Source organism: Lepidochelys kempii, chromosome 11 (assembly GCF_965140265.1).
Source record: "Lepidochelys kempii isolate rLepKem1 chromosome 11, rLepKem1.hap2, whole genome shotgun sequence".
NCBI lineage: Eukaryota > Metazoa > Chordata > Testudines > Cheloniidae > Lepidochelys > Lepidochelys kempii.
The window spans coordinates 1,447,379-1,462,063 of NC_133266.1; the positions used below are offsets into that span (position 1 = coordinate 1,447,379).

General features: G+C 59.4%; 1 protein-coding gene across 1 annotated transcript in view; it reads left to right on the top strand.

Annotated features, from left to right (window-relative positions):
• Positions 1–13,852, top strand: part of NHEJ1 (non-homologous end joining factor 1) — a 152,470-nt gene extending 138,618 nt beyond the window's left edge. The window contains exons 6-8 of the mRNA XM_073304674.1: positions 9,730–9,847; positions 10,124–10,260; positions 13,250–13,852. Of these exons, the coding sequence (XP_073160775.1) occupies positions 9,730–9,847; positions 10,124–10,260; positions 13,250–13,330 (336 nt within the window). The 3' untranslated portion in view covers positions 13,331–13,852. The remainder of the gene's footprint in view (positions 1–9,729; positions 9,848–10,123; positions 10,261–13,249) is intronic.
• The last annotated feature ends 833 nt before the right edge of the window (positions 13,853–14,685 follow it).

The window sequence follows — 14,685 nt, forward strand, 5'->3', positions numbered from 1 at the left end:
AGACTAACCAATTTATTTGAGCATAAGCTTTCGTGAGCTACAGCTCACTTCATCGGATGCATCTGATGAAGTGAGCTGTAGCCCATGAAAGCTTATACTCAAATAAATGTGTTAGTCTCTAAGGTGCCACAAGTACTCCTTTTCTTTTTGCTTACAGAAAGGAGCCTTCTCCAGAGTCCTGACTGGCTTCATAGGGAGCAGTTCCAGAGCATCGGCCGGGGACTCCGTGACAGGGCGTCAGAGAGTGATTAGGGGCCTGGAGAGACATCCCTTGTGGGGAGAGGTTGAAAAGAATGGGATTGTTTGGTTTAGAGAGGAAGCGAAGGAAAGGGGCCATGACAGCAGCATAGGGAATGATGCCTGAGAAAGAGAAGGCAGACTGGGCACTGCTCTTCGCCCTCCAGGAGACTGTCACTGCAAGATGCCATCAGGTAAGATGGAGCCAAAGAGAGATGTGTGTTGTGCATGACACACCGGTAACCTGTGGAACTCATTGCCCATCCTCTGCTGGGCAGGGGGCTGGCCTAGAGGTCTCTGTTTGATATCCATGGGTTTGCATGAAGCGGGTGTATAATAATGGTCTGTGCTTTGGGTTTAGCAATATGTTTTGTCAGATTAGGTTGTGCCGTAAACCTAATTTGTTCTTGCCGCCATGGTCAGTAAGAGGTGTTCGGCCTCAGACACAGCTTTGCACTGTCCTGCTGTTTGCTGCAGCATCGGGCCAGATTCTGTCACCCTCCCTTGCCTGGAGCAGGGCCCCGTGACTCCACGGGGGCTCTTTGGAACAGGAGGCGCTAATCGGGGTCGGGGCTATATTGGAGTCTTGCCCATCGGCATTAGCAACTGGCAACCCAGTATAGAAAAGCCAGCTCCGAGCTCCCTGGTGCCTGGTTTCTGTGGCACTATCATGTCTGGCCGGCAGGAGTCTCCTCGCAGAGCCAACATGTGGAACCAGCAGCATTTCAGAGGGCCCCAGATTGAAACCTTCCTCCTGACAATCTAAGTGTAGCCCCCAAGGCCTCTCTCAGATGGCTCCCTAAGTCCCTGTGCTGATGTGCCCCATGCCCATCACGCTTTGTGGCACCACCCCCCTTGTCATGCCACACAGGCCCTCTGGGCAGGAAGGCAAGGCAGTGCTCAGCTTCTGCAGCCCATGCCCTCCCTGCAAGCATGTCCCCTGCAGACACGGGTGCAGCCTGCCTTGCCGCCCCCTTCCAGCTGAGGTTTCCTGGGGCATGAGGAGCTGCAGGGACAGGATGGGGAAGCAGCTCCTCTCTTCCCCTCAGGCACTGCCTGCCTTGTAGCAGGGATCAGGGTCTCTGTCTGCCCAGGAGCCCCCTGGAATTCTTCGCTGGTCACTAATCGCACAGCTCCTCGGGGCATGCTGCAAAGCCTCCTGCACTCCTGCCGTAGCCTTGAATCGCTCCATCTGATACCCACGCAGCCCACTTGGCCTTGTGGCCAGGTAGTCATAACACGCTGGGCATGCCCCCTCGCATGGAGCTGCTGCTGGCTTTCTACCTCCCCGACCTGGGGTGAGATCAGGGCTTTGTGGATCAGCTGCTTACCTGCTACCCGGCCAGAGGGCGAAGTAGCCCCCCAGCAGTGCTTCCTGGACAAGGAGCTTTTGTGTGCTCCACCCAGCTCCTCTCCTGGGACATTCCCCAAATGAACCCATTTGCTCTGCACCCCCGTCTACTGCCCCATGCTGGCCCAGGGGTTCAGTTGGCTCTGGTGCAACTCAGCTTCTGTGGGCAAGCCCAGAAAGCAGCTCTGGGATGGCCCCTAGGCGCCGAGAAGCCCACTCTCTTGCCGCTGGCCTTAGCTCACAGCATGTTCCCTCAGGAGAGTGGTAAGGAAAAAGAGCCCCTGAGGTAGTCTGGGGGTGGGCAGGGAGGCTGCCTGGTGAGAGCCAGATGTGCCAGGCTGGGACCAGGCCTGTCTTGTGTGTCAGTGACTCGCAGGGGAGGTGGTCAGTGGCCTGAGTCATTTGCAGGTGTTACCAACTGGTTCTGTTCATGGAAGTCGCTAAGGATTGTAGTCAGCTCCCGGGGGGGAATATGAAGACTCAGGGGGCTTGGGCAGCTGATGAGCTGCAGCTTGGGAAAGCGAGCCTCAGCTCCCAGAGCCACTGGGGTGTGAATGCAGGGTCCTCAGACCTCGGAGCCAGCATCTGTCCAACGAGCACCCAAGCGAGACTCCAATGCAGTGTCTGGTGTGTTCAACTGGGGAGCTGCACAGGTGTCGCTGGGATGGAGAAGGGCAGGCGGCTGAGCTGACTTAGCCGTCGGCTGGGGTGCACGCTTGCGGAGAGATCGCAGTCCCAGAGCTTGTTTATCCCAAGGCACAGCTGGGTGGGGAGCACTGGGGGAAGCCTACAGCAGTGGGATGGGCAGCAGGTCTCCTGTTGCAGAAAAAACAGCCGGGAGCAGCCCCACTTCCCATTTGCCTACAGCCAAGTCTGCTCCTTGCCCAGCGGCACAGAGGGTGGGGTACTGTGCCTTTTGGCACTTCTCCTGTCCCAGCCAAGCCCCCATTTGCAACAGACTCCCACGGGCAGTGCCAGCCTCAAGTGCAGAAGGCCAGTCGGGTACAGGTCAGCGACAGCTACTTCCCAAGAGTGGGGACAAATGCCATGGCCCCAGGTTCTTTACACGGGTGGATTGGGCGCCTTGTGTCCGTGGCCTCATTCCAGCATAACTGGCTGACCCTGAAGGCCAATGCCAGCCCCATGCTGCTCAACCCAGCAAACATCTCCAGCCTACAGCAGACAAGGATTAAACTTAATTGCAAGAGATCGAGGTCCTGGAGCACGTGGTGACTGAATCCAGAGCCAGGCTCCACCCCACGTGCCTCCTGCTTCTCCTGAGACATCCAGATGGCCAGGGCTCAGCGGGGCAGCTGGCGGAAATGCTGTGTGCCTGGGGGCAATGCCACCCTCTGCAGAACTCCCTGCTGAGAACATGCGGCATCTCCCCTCTGGTCTCTAAGGAAACCCACAGCCATGCTGCCACATGGGCCCCTCACTGCTGCTGGTGCTATGAGAGGGAGCCTCAGCCAGGTATGCTGGCAAGGAGCCTGTGCCCCTCCTGGCAGTCCGTCGGGCCCAGCCACCTCCAGGCTCAGTAGCTCCTGGGTGTGCACAGGTGGGGACACCCTCTCTGGGCACGTGACACAGGCCACCCTGTGCCCCAGGGGCTTGATGCCTCCTGGTCTCTCGCGTCCTCCTGGAGCTTGTAGGTGGCATGCTGACATCCTGGAGTGGCCTGATCCCCCCCGATGAGTCAGTGCTCTGCAGGGAAGTGTTCCCAGCTTTGCTTAAAAACTCGTCTTCCTTTGACCCTTTGCTGTGTGCCCCTCTCACCCCTCTGGCGCTGTTTGGACGTGGCCCAGAGCTGGTGGCTTTGAAATTCCAACATCTGCTCTTGGTGAGCTGGGGCAACCCTGGGGGCATGGCAGCGAGAGGGAGCTCACTGCACCTGCTGCTAGGCACTAGGAAAACAAGCTATTCCTCGAATGGGGTCAGCTGGCATAAGCCAGCCTAGCTCTCTTGCTGTGTGTGGAGCTGTGCTGAGTTACACACACTCAGGGTCTGACCCAGGAACTGGGGCTACAACAAGCTTTTGCTTAAAATCTCTCCCCGCTGCCTTCTCAGGGGTGCAGCTGCACCAGGCAGCAGTACCAGGGGTGTCAGTGTGATCCCGCCACCTGTGTTGTCTGAGGAGATCTCTGTCACACGGTGAAATCCCAGGAGGCCCCGTGCTCTGCCCACAATAGTGCTCAGCAGGGCTGCGCGGAGGAAGGGCACTGCTGCTTGGGGCTAGGGATTGGCAACTCCGTCCCAGCTTAGACAGAAGTCTCCACTGGTAGTTGCAGGCAGCAGGGGTCACTGTTCCCTGTGCTTTGCGACTTGCCTGTGCCCGCCTCCCCGGGGCACTGACCCGTGCGCTGTGCTATCTGGTACACTTTGCTCACTCCGCTGCCGTGCCCAACTTTCCTGGGAGCTGCTGTTTGCTTTTCTCTGAATTATGACTCCAGCTTGTGCCTTTGATCTGGGCTGCGTCTGGCCTCCATTGGCTGCTATTGGCCTTCCTTTGAAGTGCAGTTACCTTCCCGGCTTTGTGTGTTGTTGCAGCCTCTGGAGCAAACCGGGAGGAGCGGATCTGAGATGCCTCTGTGGTGGGCACAGCACAGTGCCCACTTTGCCCAGCTGCCCCTGGGCACTGGTGACTGTGCAGGAGCAACCCCTAGGAAGCCCTGCAAGGCGTGTGCATAGTCCAGGGGCAGAGCATGGGGCAGTTCTGGGCAGAGGGCCCGTATCCTAATCTTAGGCCTGAGCTGCAGACGTGACCAATGGCCATCAAATCACCCCTGCCCTGCATGGGATGTGTGTGACTCCCGCACTTGCCTCCTACTGCAGGGAGTTCCACAGGGGAACACTGCACTGCTCCCTTGTAGTGGTTCTGCACGTGCTGTTCCATCCCGTGATCTGTGTGTTTATGCTATGGGGAAGGGTCACCTGAAGGGCTGGACCCATCTCTTCTCCGTTCCTTGTGTCCCCCTTCCTCACAGGGCAGCCATGTGCACGCCGGTGAGGTGCTGACGAGTTGCCAAGGATGGCCCAAAGAGGGACATTCAGGGCCCAGGCATTGCTCTCACCCCTCGGGCAGTCCCTCCCGCCTCTGGCAGCGGGCAGGGAGACGCCTGGCTGGGTCACAGCACAAGGAAAGCAGCCGCTCCAGGTCATGGATCTTCACATTGCCAAGGCAGCAGGGGGGAGCTGCCTCCTGTGCCTTGCTGTGGAGGAGGGGCAGATAGACAGCCTGTACCTTCGTGCCCCCTGGCTCCCCCTTGCTCTCCCAGCATACTGCACTCAGGGCTGCTGGAGGGGCCTGCATTGCCTCCCCCAAAGAAGTCCTGCAGGCTGCCTGGGCAATGAGGAGGTGCTCTCCTGTCTCTGCCCTCTCCTCCTCACCTTCCTTCCCTGGCACTTCTTTCCAAATCCGACCAAGGCTCGGATCTGGGTCGCAGAGCCCCCAATGGGGGGCAAGGGGCTGGGGGTCTTGTGCTAGAAGAGCTGAACTGGCAGCGAGCCCAGAAGTGCTGGGGATGTAGGAGCAGCAGTGCAGTGAAGCTCAGGGTGCCAGAGAGCGGGGGTTGGTGGAGCAGGAGGTGCTGGGGCCATGTCTCAAAGGGCTGATTTCTTTTGCCCAGGAATTGCCCCCATGGTCTCTGACTCCCAGCCCAATGGCTTGTCCCTAGAGCTGGGGGTGAGGAGCTGGTGAAGCACTCCTGAGGCCTGCAGCCCTCCAGGCAGCAGCCCTGGCTCCAGTTCCATGAGGGTAGTGGTGGGCTGAGGCTGGCCCGGCCTGGCAGTGGGGGCGAGTGCTTGGCTGCCTGTCCTAGGGGCTCTGTGCTGCCCAGTGGCTGTGCCAGGTGCCATTTCCTACACCCCTCGCCCATGTGACTGGGCTTGAAGCTGAGCCCCCTGTGGCCACGGGCCCTGGAGCTGGGCGCTGGTGGCAGTGGCTCCCCTCAGCTCCACGCCGAGAGCCGCCTCTGCTCGTGCAAGTGGGCCGCCGTGCTCCAGCCGCCCCGGCCCCAGCAAGCGGGACCAGCATCAGGTGAACTGATCCAGCACCAGCAAGGGGCCTGTCAGCAATGGCTGCTGCTCCCTCCCTCGAGCACCCCAGGGAGACGCCCCAGGTCAGGAAGGAGGGGACGGCAGTCGCAGGCCCTTGCTGTGACTTGCCAGGCGCAGGCTGTGGACTCTGGCCTTGAGCAGATCCACGCCCCCCTCCAGCACAGAGGAACTGGCCTTTATCTGTTACACTTTGTTCTCCCTGCTGTCTGGGTGTGGAGTGGGCAGAGCCGGCAGAGATTAGCCCTCACCCTCAGACCTTTGACACACACGCTGCGGGCAGGGTGATGGGTTTGCTTTGTGCTGGGGCTGGGGGGTAAAGTGCTCGCGATGTGCCCCCTCCCCCAGGCAGAGAGCCTGCTGCATCTCCGTCAGTGCAGTGTGGGCCGAGCGTGTCTGTGCACGGCATCGGGGAGATGCTTCTCCATAGCAGAGAGCGCACCATGACACAGCGCCCCCTGCTGGGCAGCTGGGACTGATCTAGGCGGGAGCTCCTGCCCCAGCCTGTGCCCCTGCCCTGCTCCTCACAGCACCCCCTGCTGGGCATGAGGAAGATGAGCTGAGGGGGCAGTGAGAGCCTTGCCTGGGAATTTCCTTCCTTTGGAGTAACTTTTCCCAACCTGCCCTTTAGGCACGCAGAGCTGTGCTTGCTGCTGCTGGTCCCTACGCCTGCTGAGTGGAGCCGTGATGCCTTCTGCGCGTTTGCCCTGCTCTGCTAGGAGCTGCATGGGCAGCTGCCATTCCTGGCCTGCGGGTGTGGGGATGGGAACCTCGGCCAAGTCCCTGTTGCTACTTGGGTGTGTTCAAATAAAAGCGGGGGGGGCCTCTCCTCACTCGGGCTAGCTGCTCTGGAGCCGCTGGGCCTATGGACTAGGGGGAGCACACAGAGGCCAACAGCCCCATCCAAACTCAGATGGGCCTCTGAGAGCAGCGTGGCTCTGATGATTGTACAGGGGAGTCCCTCCTGCCTCGGGGGAGGGTCTGAAATGCTCCCCCAGGAGCCCTGTGTTACTTGGCCAGGGCCACTCCCATCCCCAGAGCCTTGGGATGGCGACTCACTTCAGATGGAGGTAGAGATGTGGCAAGTGCTTTTTGGTTTCCTGTGGACATGCTGCAGCACTCGCCTCCCGGCCGAGCATGACGCTTGCTCCGCCTGGCACCGCGCCGAGCTGGGGCCGGGCACGCACTCGAGCGAAAGAAAAAACCATTAAGAAAAAACAAACTGGGAAAGTCATTTGCTTTGCAGTGGGATGGCAAATGTGGCCGTTTGGAGGTATCGGCTGAAGTGGGGACACAGAGCTGTTCATGGTGCCAGACAGCTGGCGGAAATCCCCAGCCTGTGCAAGGCACACAGCCCCTCCTCGCAAGGGCCCTGCTGAGTCCCCAGGGGCACCTGGGCATATTTACCCAGGAAAGGGACCCTGTCTGGCAAACAAATGAGGGGCGCTGTTGGTGCCAGAGAAGGGATGGGAGAGAACGTGGGCCTAGCAGAGATGGGTGCTTTCAGTGACTGCTGGCTCTGGGGTGCAGCATGGCACTTGCACTGGGGAACATTGCAGCAGCCCATGCGACCAAGTGGAAAAGGCGGGGGGCTCGTCTAGGTGTGCAGGTACCAGCTGCTAGCTACTCCGGTGCCCTTGGAGGTGTGGGGGATGGGGTACCGGCCTTCCCAAGGCAGGTGATGGTTATGTGTCCTGGGATGGGATGTCACCCCCAGCACTGGCCATGGACTCCATTTCCACTGGGCACTCAGATATCGGAGTGCTGACCCATTCCCTGTTCTGTGGGCAGTGCCTGTTGGGGGTGCCGAGGACTGGGGGTGGCCTGGGCCACGTGGCAGGATTAGCGCTGAGAGGCTCTGAGTTGGAGTGGGCTCTGGAGTTATGCAGAAGGGCTCTCTGCTGCCTCACCCTGTCTCTGGCCCCCTCATGCCAATGCTGCCCTGGGGCTGCTGGTGGGCACAGCTTTGCGTTGTGGTGCGGGGTGCTCAGGAATCCCAGCCTCCTCCCTCTGCCTCAGTCAGAGCAGGGAGGGGACGAGGGTGTCTTGCTAGAGGTTGGGGTCCCGTCTCTGCTCGCCCCTGCCTGGCTGAAACTCAGACCTGGCCCAGGCCTCACACGCCCCTTATCGCACAGGCTGCTGCCTGATTCAGGGCCTCAGTCGCTCCTGCAGGGGAAGCCACAGCCCTTCCCATTAGATCTTATCAGCAGCATTTCATGAATGACTCTCAGCTCGCAGAGCCCCAGGCACGGCCTCTGGAATCCTCTGCTGAATGGGACTCCAGCCCACAGGCTGGAGCAGGTGTGTGTGTGCACAGCTGGGGAGGAGCAGGGCTCTGCCAAGTGCTGGAGCAGGCTTGTCCTGCCAGCTGCTCAGCCCGTGCGGGAGGAGCTCTGCAAGGCCAGGTCCAGAGCAACCCTGCTGAGCGCTGAGTGCAGGTCTGTAGGCCCATGCACCCATTGCTCTGGTAGGGCCCAGATTGGCAACGAGCGTCAGGGTGTAAGTAGAAGCTGCCAGGCCAGCAGTGTCCCAGTGAGTCTGGAGATGGGTGCCCAGCTACCTCTTCCACTCAGCAGTGCCCACTGGCCCTGGGTCAAGGTGCAGTACCCCTGAACTAAGGAAGCTCCACGTTTTTCATCTGCACCCGGCAAGCAGGGCACCACCACGTCTCCCACAGGGCCAGGCTGGCCTTATGGTCAAGGTGCTGGCTGGGGATGCAGGAAACCCAGGTTCAGTGTCTGGCTCTGCCAGAGACTCCCAGTGTGGCCTTGGCTAGTAATCCTGCCTCCTCGCCCATCTCAGTTTAGACTGCAAGGTCCTTGGGGCAGGGACAATCTCTCAGGCCTGGCAGCGTGGCTCCTGATACCAGAGTGTGGTGTTGTAACATCAAGAATAGTGACACGGATCCAGGCCCCCAGCAGGCCAGAGCCACCCACCGTGCAGCCTGAGGCACTGGGAGACTGAAGCTAGCAGATTATGCTGTGAGCCTGGTGTGCTGGCTTTGGCACGGGCTGCCTGCTAGTCTCTGGACGGAGGGTCAGGCGTCTCAGAAGCCCTCGCTGGCCTGGGACCCGCTCATATGATCTGTCCTAGTCCCCATCGGCTGTGGGAGCAGCCCCTGGTTTGTGGGGTTAAGTCAGTGGTCCTGGGCTCTGGAGAGGGAATGCCACAGGGAAAGGGGTGGGGGCCACACAAGACAGGAGCCGGACTTGCCCTCTCTGATCTCTGTGTTCCCACAGCCCTACAGTAATTGGGCAGTAATGTGGGGCCTATTTCTGGGCCACTAGATTGAGGGGGACAGTATGAGGCACTGGCTGGGCAGAGGCTGCCCCCAGCTGTAGTTGGCAAGGGGCCTCTGAAATGCAGTGAACCCTGCTCCACTGAGGGGCAGAATGCAAAGCCAGGAGCCCACCTAGCTGCTGGCAGGCTGGCCCAGATGACTTTGCACTTGTGGGGGTGGGGCCAGTGCTCGGATGGGGCCGAGCTTAGGAACATGCTGGGCAGATGGGGTGATGTGCTGGGGGTGCAGGCAGCGAGCTCCCCAGTGCTGAGAACATGTTCCAGTTAAACCCCCTGCACTCCCAGAAGAAGGATGAGACCCCCTCTTGGGGGGCACCAGAGTTGTGTTATATATTGAACCTCCATCACATTGCCCAAGGCACTGGGATGGCAGACTGCCAAGCAGTAAGTAGTGCTATGGGGCGGGGCTTTCTCTCCCCCCTTGCAGTCAGTGCTGGCCCCACTGCCCTAGCATGGCACTAGGGCAGGGAGTGGGGTGGGGTGACTAAGGGGTGCTCTCCCCTAGCAGACAGTGCTGGCCCCAGCATGGCACCAGGGGGCGCTGTGCTGCAGGATGTCGGGTGGGGTCAGGAGGGGGCGCTCTCTGGGCAGGTAGTGGCTATGTAACATGCTGGGGGTATTTCAGAGGAGATGGAGCCGAGGGCCTGGGATCAGTGAAGTCCCCAGGTGGCTCTTGCTCCCCCCACTAATTACCCCGAGCACAGTCTTGAGCCGCAGCGTCGTTGGGCTGGGCACCAGGTGCTGGCACGGCACAGAGGGGGATTGACGGTGCCTCTTGTCCCTTTCAGAGTCTGCCCCAGCTGTGCGGTGCAGGGGACGGCCAGGCATTCACAAGCACCCTGCAGCATCTCTACACGGCCGTGGCCAGGCAGGAGGCGAGGGCAGCACAGAAGCGGCGCCACTCAGGTGAGTTGGGGGGAGGGGAGATGGAAATGTGTCCAGTGCAGCTTGTACCAGGGGTCCCCTCCTACAAGAGGTGTGGGGGGCACTGGGCATCGCCCCATCCCAATGGTCCTGGAGTTTCTGGCCTGGCAGGCAGGGAGGGTCTGGTCCCTATAGCTAGGGGTGTCCATATTGCTTTGCTCCCCAGAGTCAGTGGGTGACCGACATCCTTCTCCCCTAGCTGTTGGCCTCTCTGCTCCCTCACGCATATCTGACTCCTGCCTTCTCTCTTTGGGACAGGGGATGCTGAGACCCTGGAGCTTGCCTCATCTCCCCAGCTGCCTGGGGAGGCCATGGACTCATTGGTCACGGTGGGCTCTCAGCAGGAAAGTGTTGAGCCACCCTCTGACCTGCCCCAGAGCCTGGGAGCCACAGCGGTAAGTGCAGCTCCCAAACCAGCAGCCTCCTGGAAGGCTGGTGTGAGAGACCTGACTGGGGAAAGGCTGGCCCTGGAGGGAGAGACAAGCTGTGCTGAGCAGCCTCCACCCCACAGAGGTTCCACCAAGTGCCTGCAGTGACTGGGTTCTGCTCCGGAGCCCTCTGTTCCCTCCTCAGTCTCTGACACAAGCCAACCTTCTGCAGACTAGCTGGCTCATAGGATTGGTTGTGGGATCCTTTCCCCTCTGGCTGGCTTGGGGGGTGGAGAATGGGAAACTGGGCCTTTCCCCTCTAGGGCTCTGATCCAGCCCCAGGGTGGGGACGGGCTGGCTCAGAGGACTGTGTACATGGAGCCTTTCTGGCCCTATTTGATCAAAGCTGGTTCCCATCCAGTGGCTGTGTGGTGACCAGGTGGGTCTCAGCCAAGTTCCTAATGGGACATGTCCAGTCCAAACACCCACCCCCAACTTTGGATTGTGAACTCTCCTGGTGTGTGGGGCAGTTACAGAGCTACCAGCTCCCCAGTGGACAGAGTGAGGTGGCCCTGGCCCGGCTGCGGGGTGGTGCAGGGCCTCCAGCTCCTTAGTGCTGTGTCACCCAGCCCACTCTTGCAGCTCCAGGAGGGCATCTTCCCCTTGCTCCAGCCGGGATGCTCTGCAGTGGGGGTCCCCTCTGGAACTGCCCACAGGTGTTAGAGACGCGGGGGAGCGGGGAGCAGAGTGACCCATAGCTCATGGGAGGGGAGGGGGGAGCAGACTGACCCATGGCTCAGGAGGGGAGTGAGTGAAGAGCAGACTGACCCATTGACAGGGGAGAGGGAGGGGGGAGCAGGCTGACCCATGGCTCACAGGCGGGGAGGGGGAGCAGATTGACCCATGGGGAGGGGAGGAGAGAGCAGACTGACCCATGGTTCATGGGAGGGGAGGGAGCGGAGAGGAGACTGACCCTTTGACAGGGGAGGGGAGGAGGAGCAGACTGACCCACAGGAGGGGGCCTGCTGGGCTCTGTGTTCTCCCTACTAGAGCTCTGCCTGGGACTATTTTTTAGTCCTGCTCCCGCCCTGCAATACCCACTCGCCCCCGCATTGTTTCTTGCATTTTTATCCCGCTCCCACCTATACAAACCTTAGATCCCGCAAGAGAGACAGATTCCCCCCGCTACTAAAAAACCCACTACGGTTGGTTAATATATTATAAACGGAATTCAGACACAATTTTTACCACTAAAAGGATTAAACAAATCTTGCTTAAACCATGTAAATAATACTTTAACTCCTGTTATAATAGACATCAAGTCTCTGTCTATCCCTCGCTTAAGTGTAAGTATTAAAACCTTCATTTTAAAAAAGGAAAAACTTGCTTTACATTGATGAAATTCTATTTATGACCAACTATTGTTGTGTGTCTATCACACAGAATGTCAAAACAAATTGCCCCAAAATTTTGCCTTAAAAGGTGCAGGGTTTTTTAATGATTATAAAAAGTAAGTTGTTTAAAAAAAAAACTGGAAATTTTTAACCCACTTAAGCGCTGTTTTTAGAACTTTGAAACATCCCAGTCAAGTTATTTCTGTGTCAGGATTATTACTGCTTTTTGAAAAACATTGAACAGAAAAACTGCTCGCAGCACTGACAGCCAGCTGATACAACAGCGACCGTCTGCGCATATGTGGCATCCCAGAACAACACACAAGAAACCCTGTGACTGTGATTCTCGGCCCTGACTTGAGCCGGTGTACAGCACTGGATCTGGAGCCAGGGAGATACACAGGTGTAGGAAAGAGAAGTTCGAACAAAATAATTAGCCATGTCCTGAATAGGCTACTCTCGGTAAACTGATGAGAGATTTAGTGATTTCCTGCAAATTCCCGCAGTCTGGTTTTTTGCCCGCCCATCCCACCTGCAACAAAGCCCATTTCACCCACTCCCAATATGATGGGAGCAGGTCCTGTGGGATCCCAGTCCTGGTGCAGGGCTCTGCTCCCCTTCTGTGAGAACGGTGTTGGCTGCTCCCTCTCCCTCCTCCCCTACCCAAAAACTCCTCTGGCCCCTGCAGGGTGGGGCGAGAACTCTGCTTGCCTCCTACAGCACCTCTGACTGGCTGCTGTTCCCCAGGAGGCGGGGCAGCAGGGCAGGCAGCCACTCAGAAAGGTTTTCCCTTGGGCAAGGCTGGAAACTGGGGCTGGAGCTTCTTGTGTGAGGGGGCTGGGCTCCAGCAGGGAGAGAGTGCTGTGTGGGGGAGAGCTGGCGGCAGGGTGCATCCCAGCAGGGCAGGGCTGGGCCCCAGGGAGGAGGCATCTGTCACGGACAGCTTTCCTGTGTGTCGTTTGCACACGGCTGGGAGCCAGTGGGAGGTGCAGGAGCTCTGGAAGCCAGGGCAGGGGAGAGCTGGGGCTGGGAGCCCACGGGGGGTGGGAGCACTGGGGCTGGGAGCTAGGATGGGGGAGCTCTGGGACTGGGGGCCCCTCACTGTCTCTGGGGTGGTGACTGGGATGGGCAGCATTTTTCCATCAAATCCGCACTTTTAATTGGAAACAAGGGGCCTTGTCCACCTGCCCTGACCTGCAGGGTGGCGCTGCTGTACCCATCCCAGCTGGGTACATGCTGGGAGTTACGGGCTGGGAAGTGCTTTGGGACGCAGGGGCTAGAGAAACTCTGACTGGTTTATAGTGCTCCTGTTCTGTGCATGCATGCACACACATGGCCATAACGCACACACACACATGCCCAGAGACATGGCTCCGCACACAGACACACACAGATGCACACCCAGACAGACAAGCACTGGGCTGCTGAAACACTTTGTACAGTGGGGATCTATTGACCCAAACTGCCAACGCTGTATATGATGGAAACCGCTTCAAGCCAGGGGGTGCGGCAGCCCCCCGTGGCCTTAGTTCCAGCACCTATGGACGTGCACACAGCCTCATGCACAGACCCAGCCCGCAGGAGCATCCCCGTTGGTTTGACAGAAGTTCCTTTGGTTCCAGACTCCCTCCTCTCCGGCCCAGAGAGCCCGACTGCCCGTGTCCAAGGCCAAGAGGAAGAAGGCAAAGGGGCTGTTCGGCTGACACCCACTGCCCCTCCCGCTTACCGTGGGGAGGGGTCTGGCCCCAGGCACTCGTTGCTCACCACAGCAGCTCCAGGACACCAGCGCAGAGCCTTGAATCCCTGACGCAGCATCTAGAAGGGCCAATCAGGGCTCCCGCTCCAGGCAGTGCGTGGGGCCCTCTCCCCCCATGGCAGATCCTGCTGAAGGAAGTTCGTTCGGCCCCTTCTCACTTCACCTGTGGGCATTAGATGCTGGGAAGTCTCTGGTGTTGCCCGTGGCCAGGTCTCTCCACTGGCAGAGCCGGTGTGGCAGGTGTCTCCTCTGCTTCTCACCCCTGTGCATCTCCTCTCCCCACACTGGCCTGGCTTTCCTGCTCAGCCCTTTCCCTCCCCGGTCCCCCCAGCTGTGGGACTGCCCCTCCCTGTGCTCCCCAGGGCTGAGAACATGGATGAGCTGCATGGGGGGAGGGGGCAGGGTCCTGTTCTTTGGACGGGTGGCTCCACCCTTTATTTTTTGCAATAAAGGCCCTTCTCTGCCCGAGGATGCTGTGTCTGGCTGGGGATGGGGCCTGCTCTGGCTTCTCCCATTCGGTCTTGCCAGGTACCCCAGAGGAGTGGGGGCACACGGAAGCCCTGGCCCTTCTCTCCAGCCTGTCACTTTCGCAGGCTCTTCCTTGGCAGCTGGTTCCCTTGGCTCCCGTGTCAGCTGGCCGGGACTAGTTCTCCCAGAGGGTTCAGAATGGTTCTGCCCAGCCAGGAGCCACATTAGCAGCCAACCGGGAGGCCAAGGGCAACACCTGAAACCAAGCCAATTGCAGCCTCCCTCATCTTCCAGCTGGAGGCACTGGACAACAGCTCCCAGCGTGCCCTGCTCCAGCATCATCTCCACGGGGGGCCGATGGCACCTGGCAGGTGCTCCAGGGATTGCAATTCTTCTCTGAAGAACTGGGCTGGGGCTGGCGGGTGCCAGCCCCTGAGATAAGAGGCCTTGGGCTTCATGCCCAGTGGTGCCATCCAGGCTGGTTGCAGAACTGGGCAGAGGGTCTGGGTGCCAACCAGCCCCATCCTGAGACAGGGAAGTCTTTGATTTCTTCTTTGCTGGGAGTGGCCAGAACCCCATAAAAACCTCAACCCAGTCAGCAGCAGTGAGCCAGCCCTGCCCGATGGGCGCACAACCTAGATGGGGTGCTTAGAAACCGCTTCGGAAGGGTTAACTGATGTTTAAGGAAGGGTTAATCCATTGCTTGGTCTGGCAGGTTGCTTAGCCCATACAGGGCCTCGAGGGCGGCTTGTCTCCATGCCATGCTGCCCCGTCTGCAGGGCGCGTAGAGCCTCCATCGGGCATGGAGCAGCCTACAGAACTAGCTCATGCGTG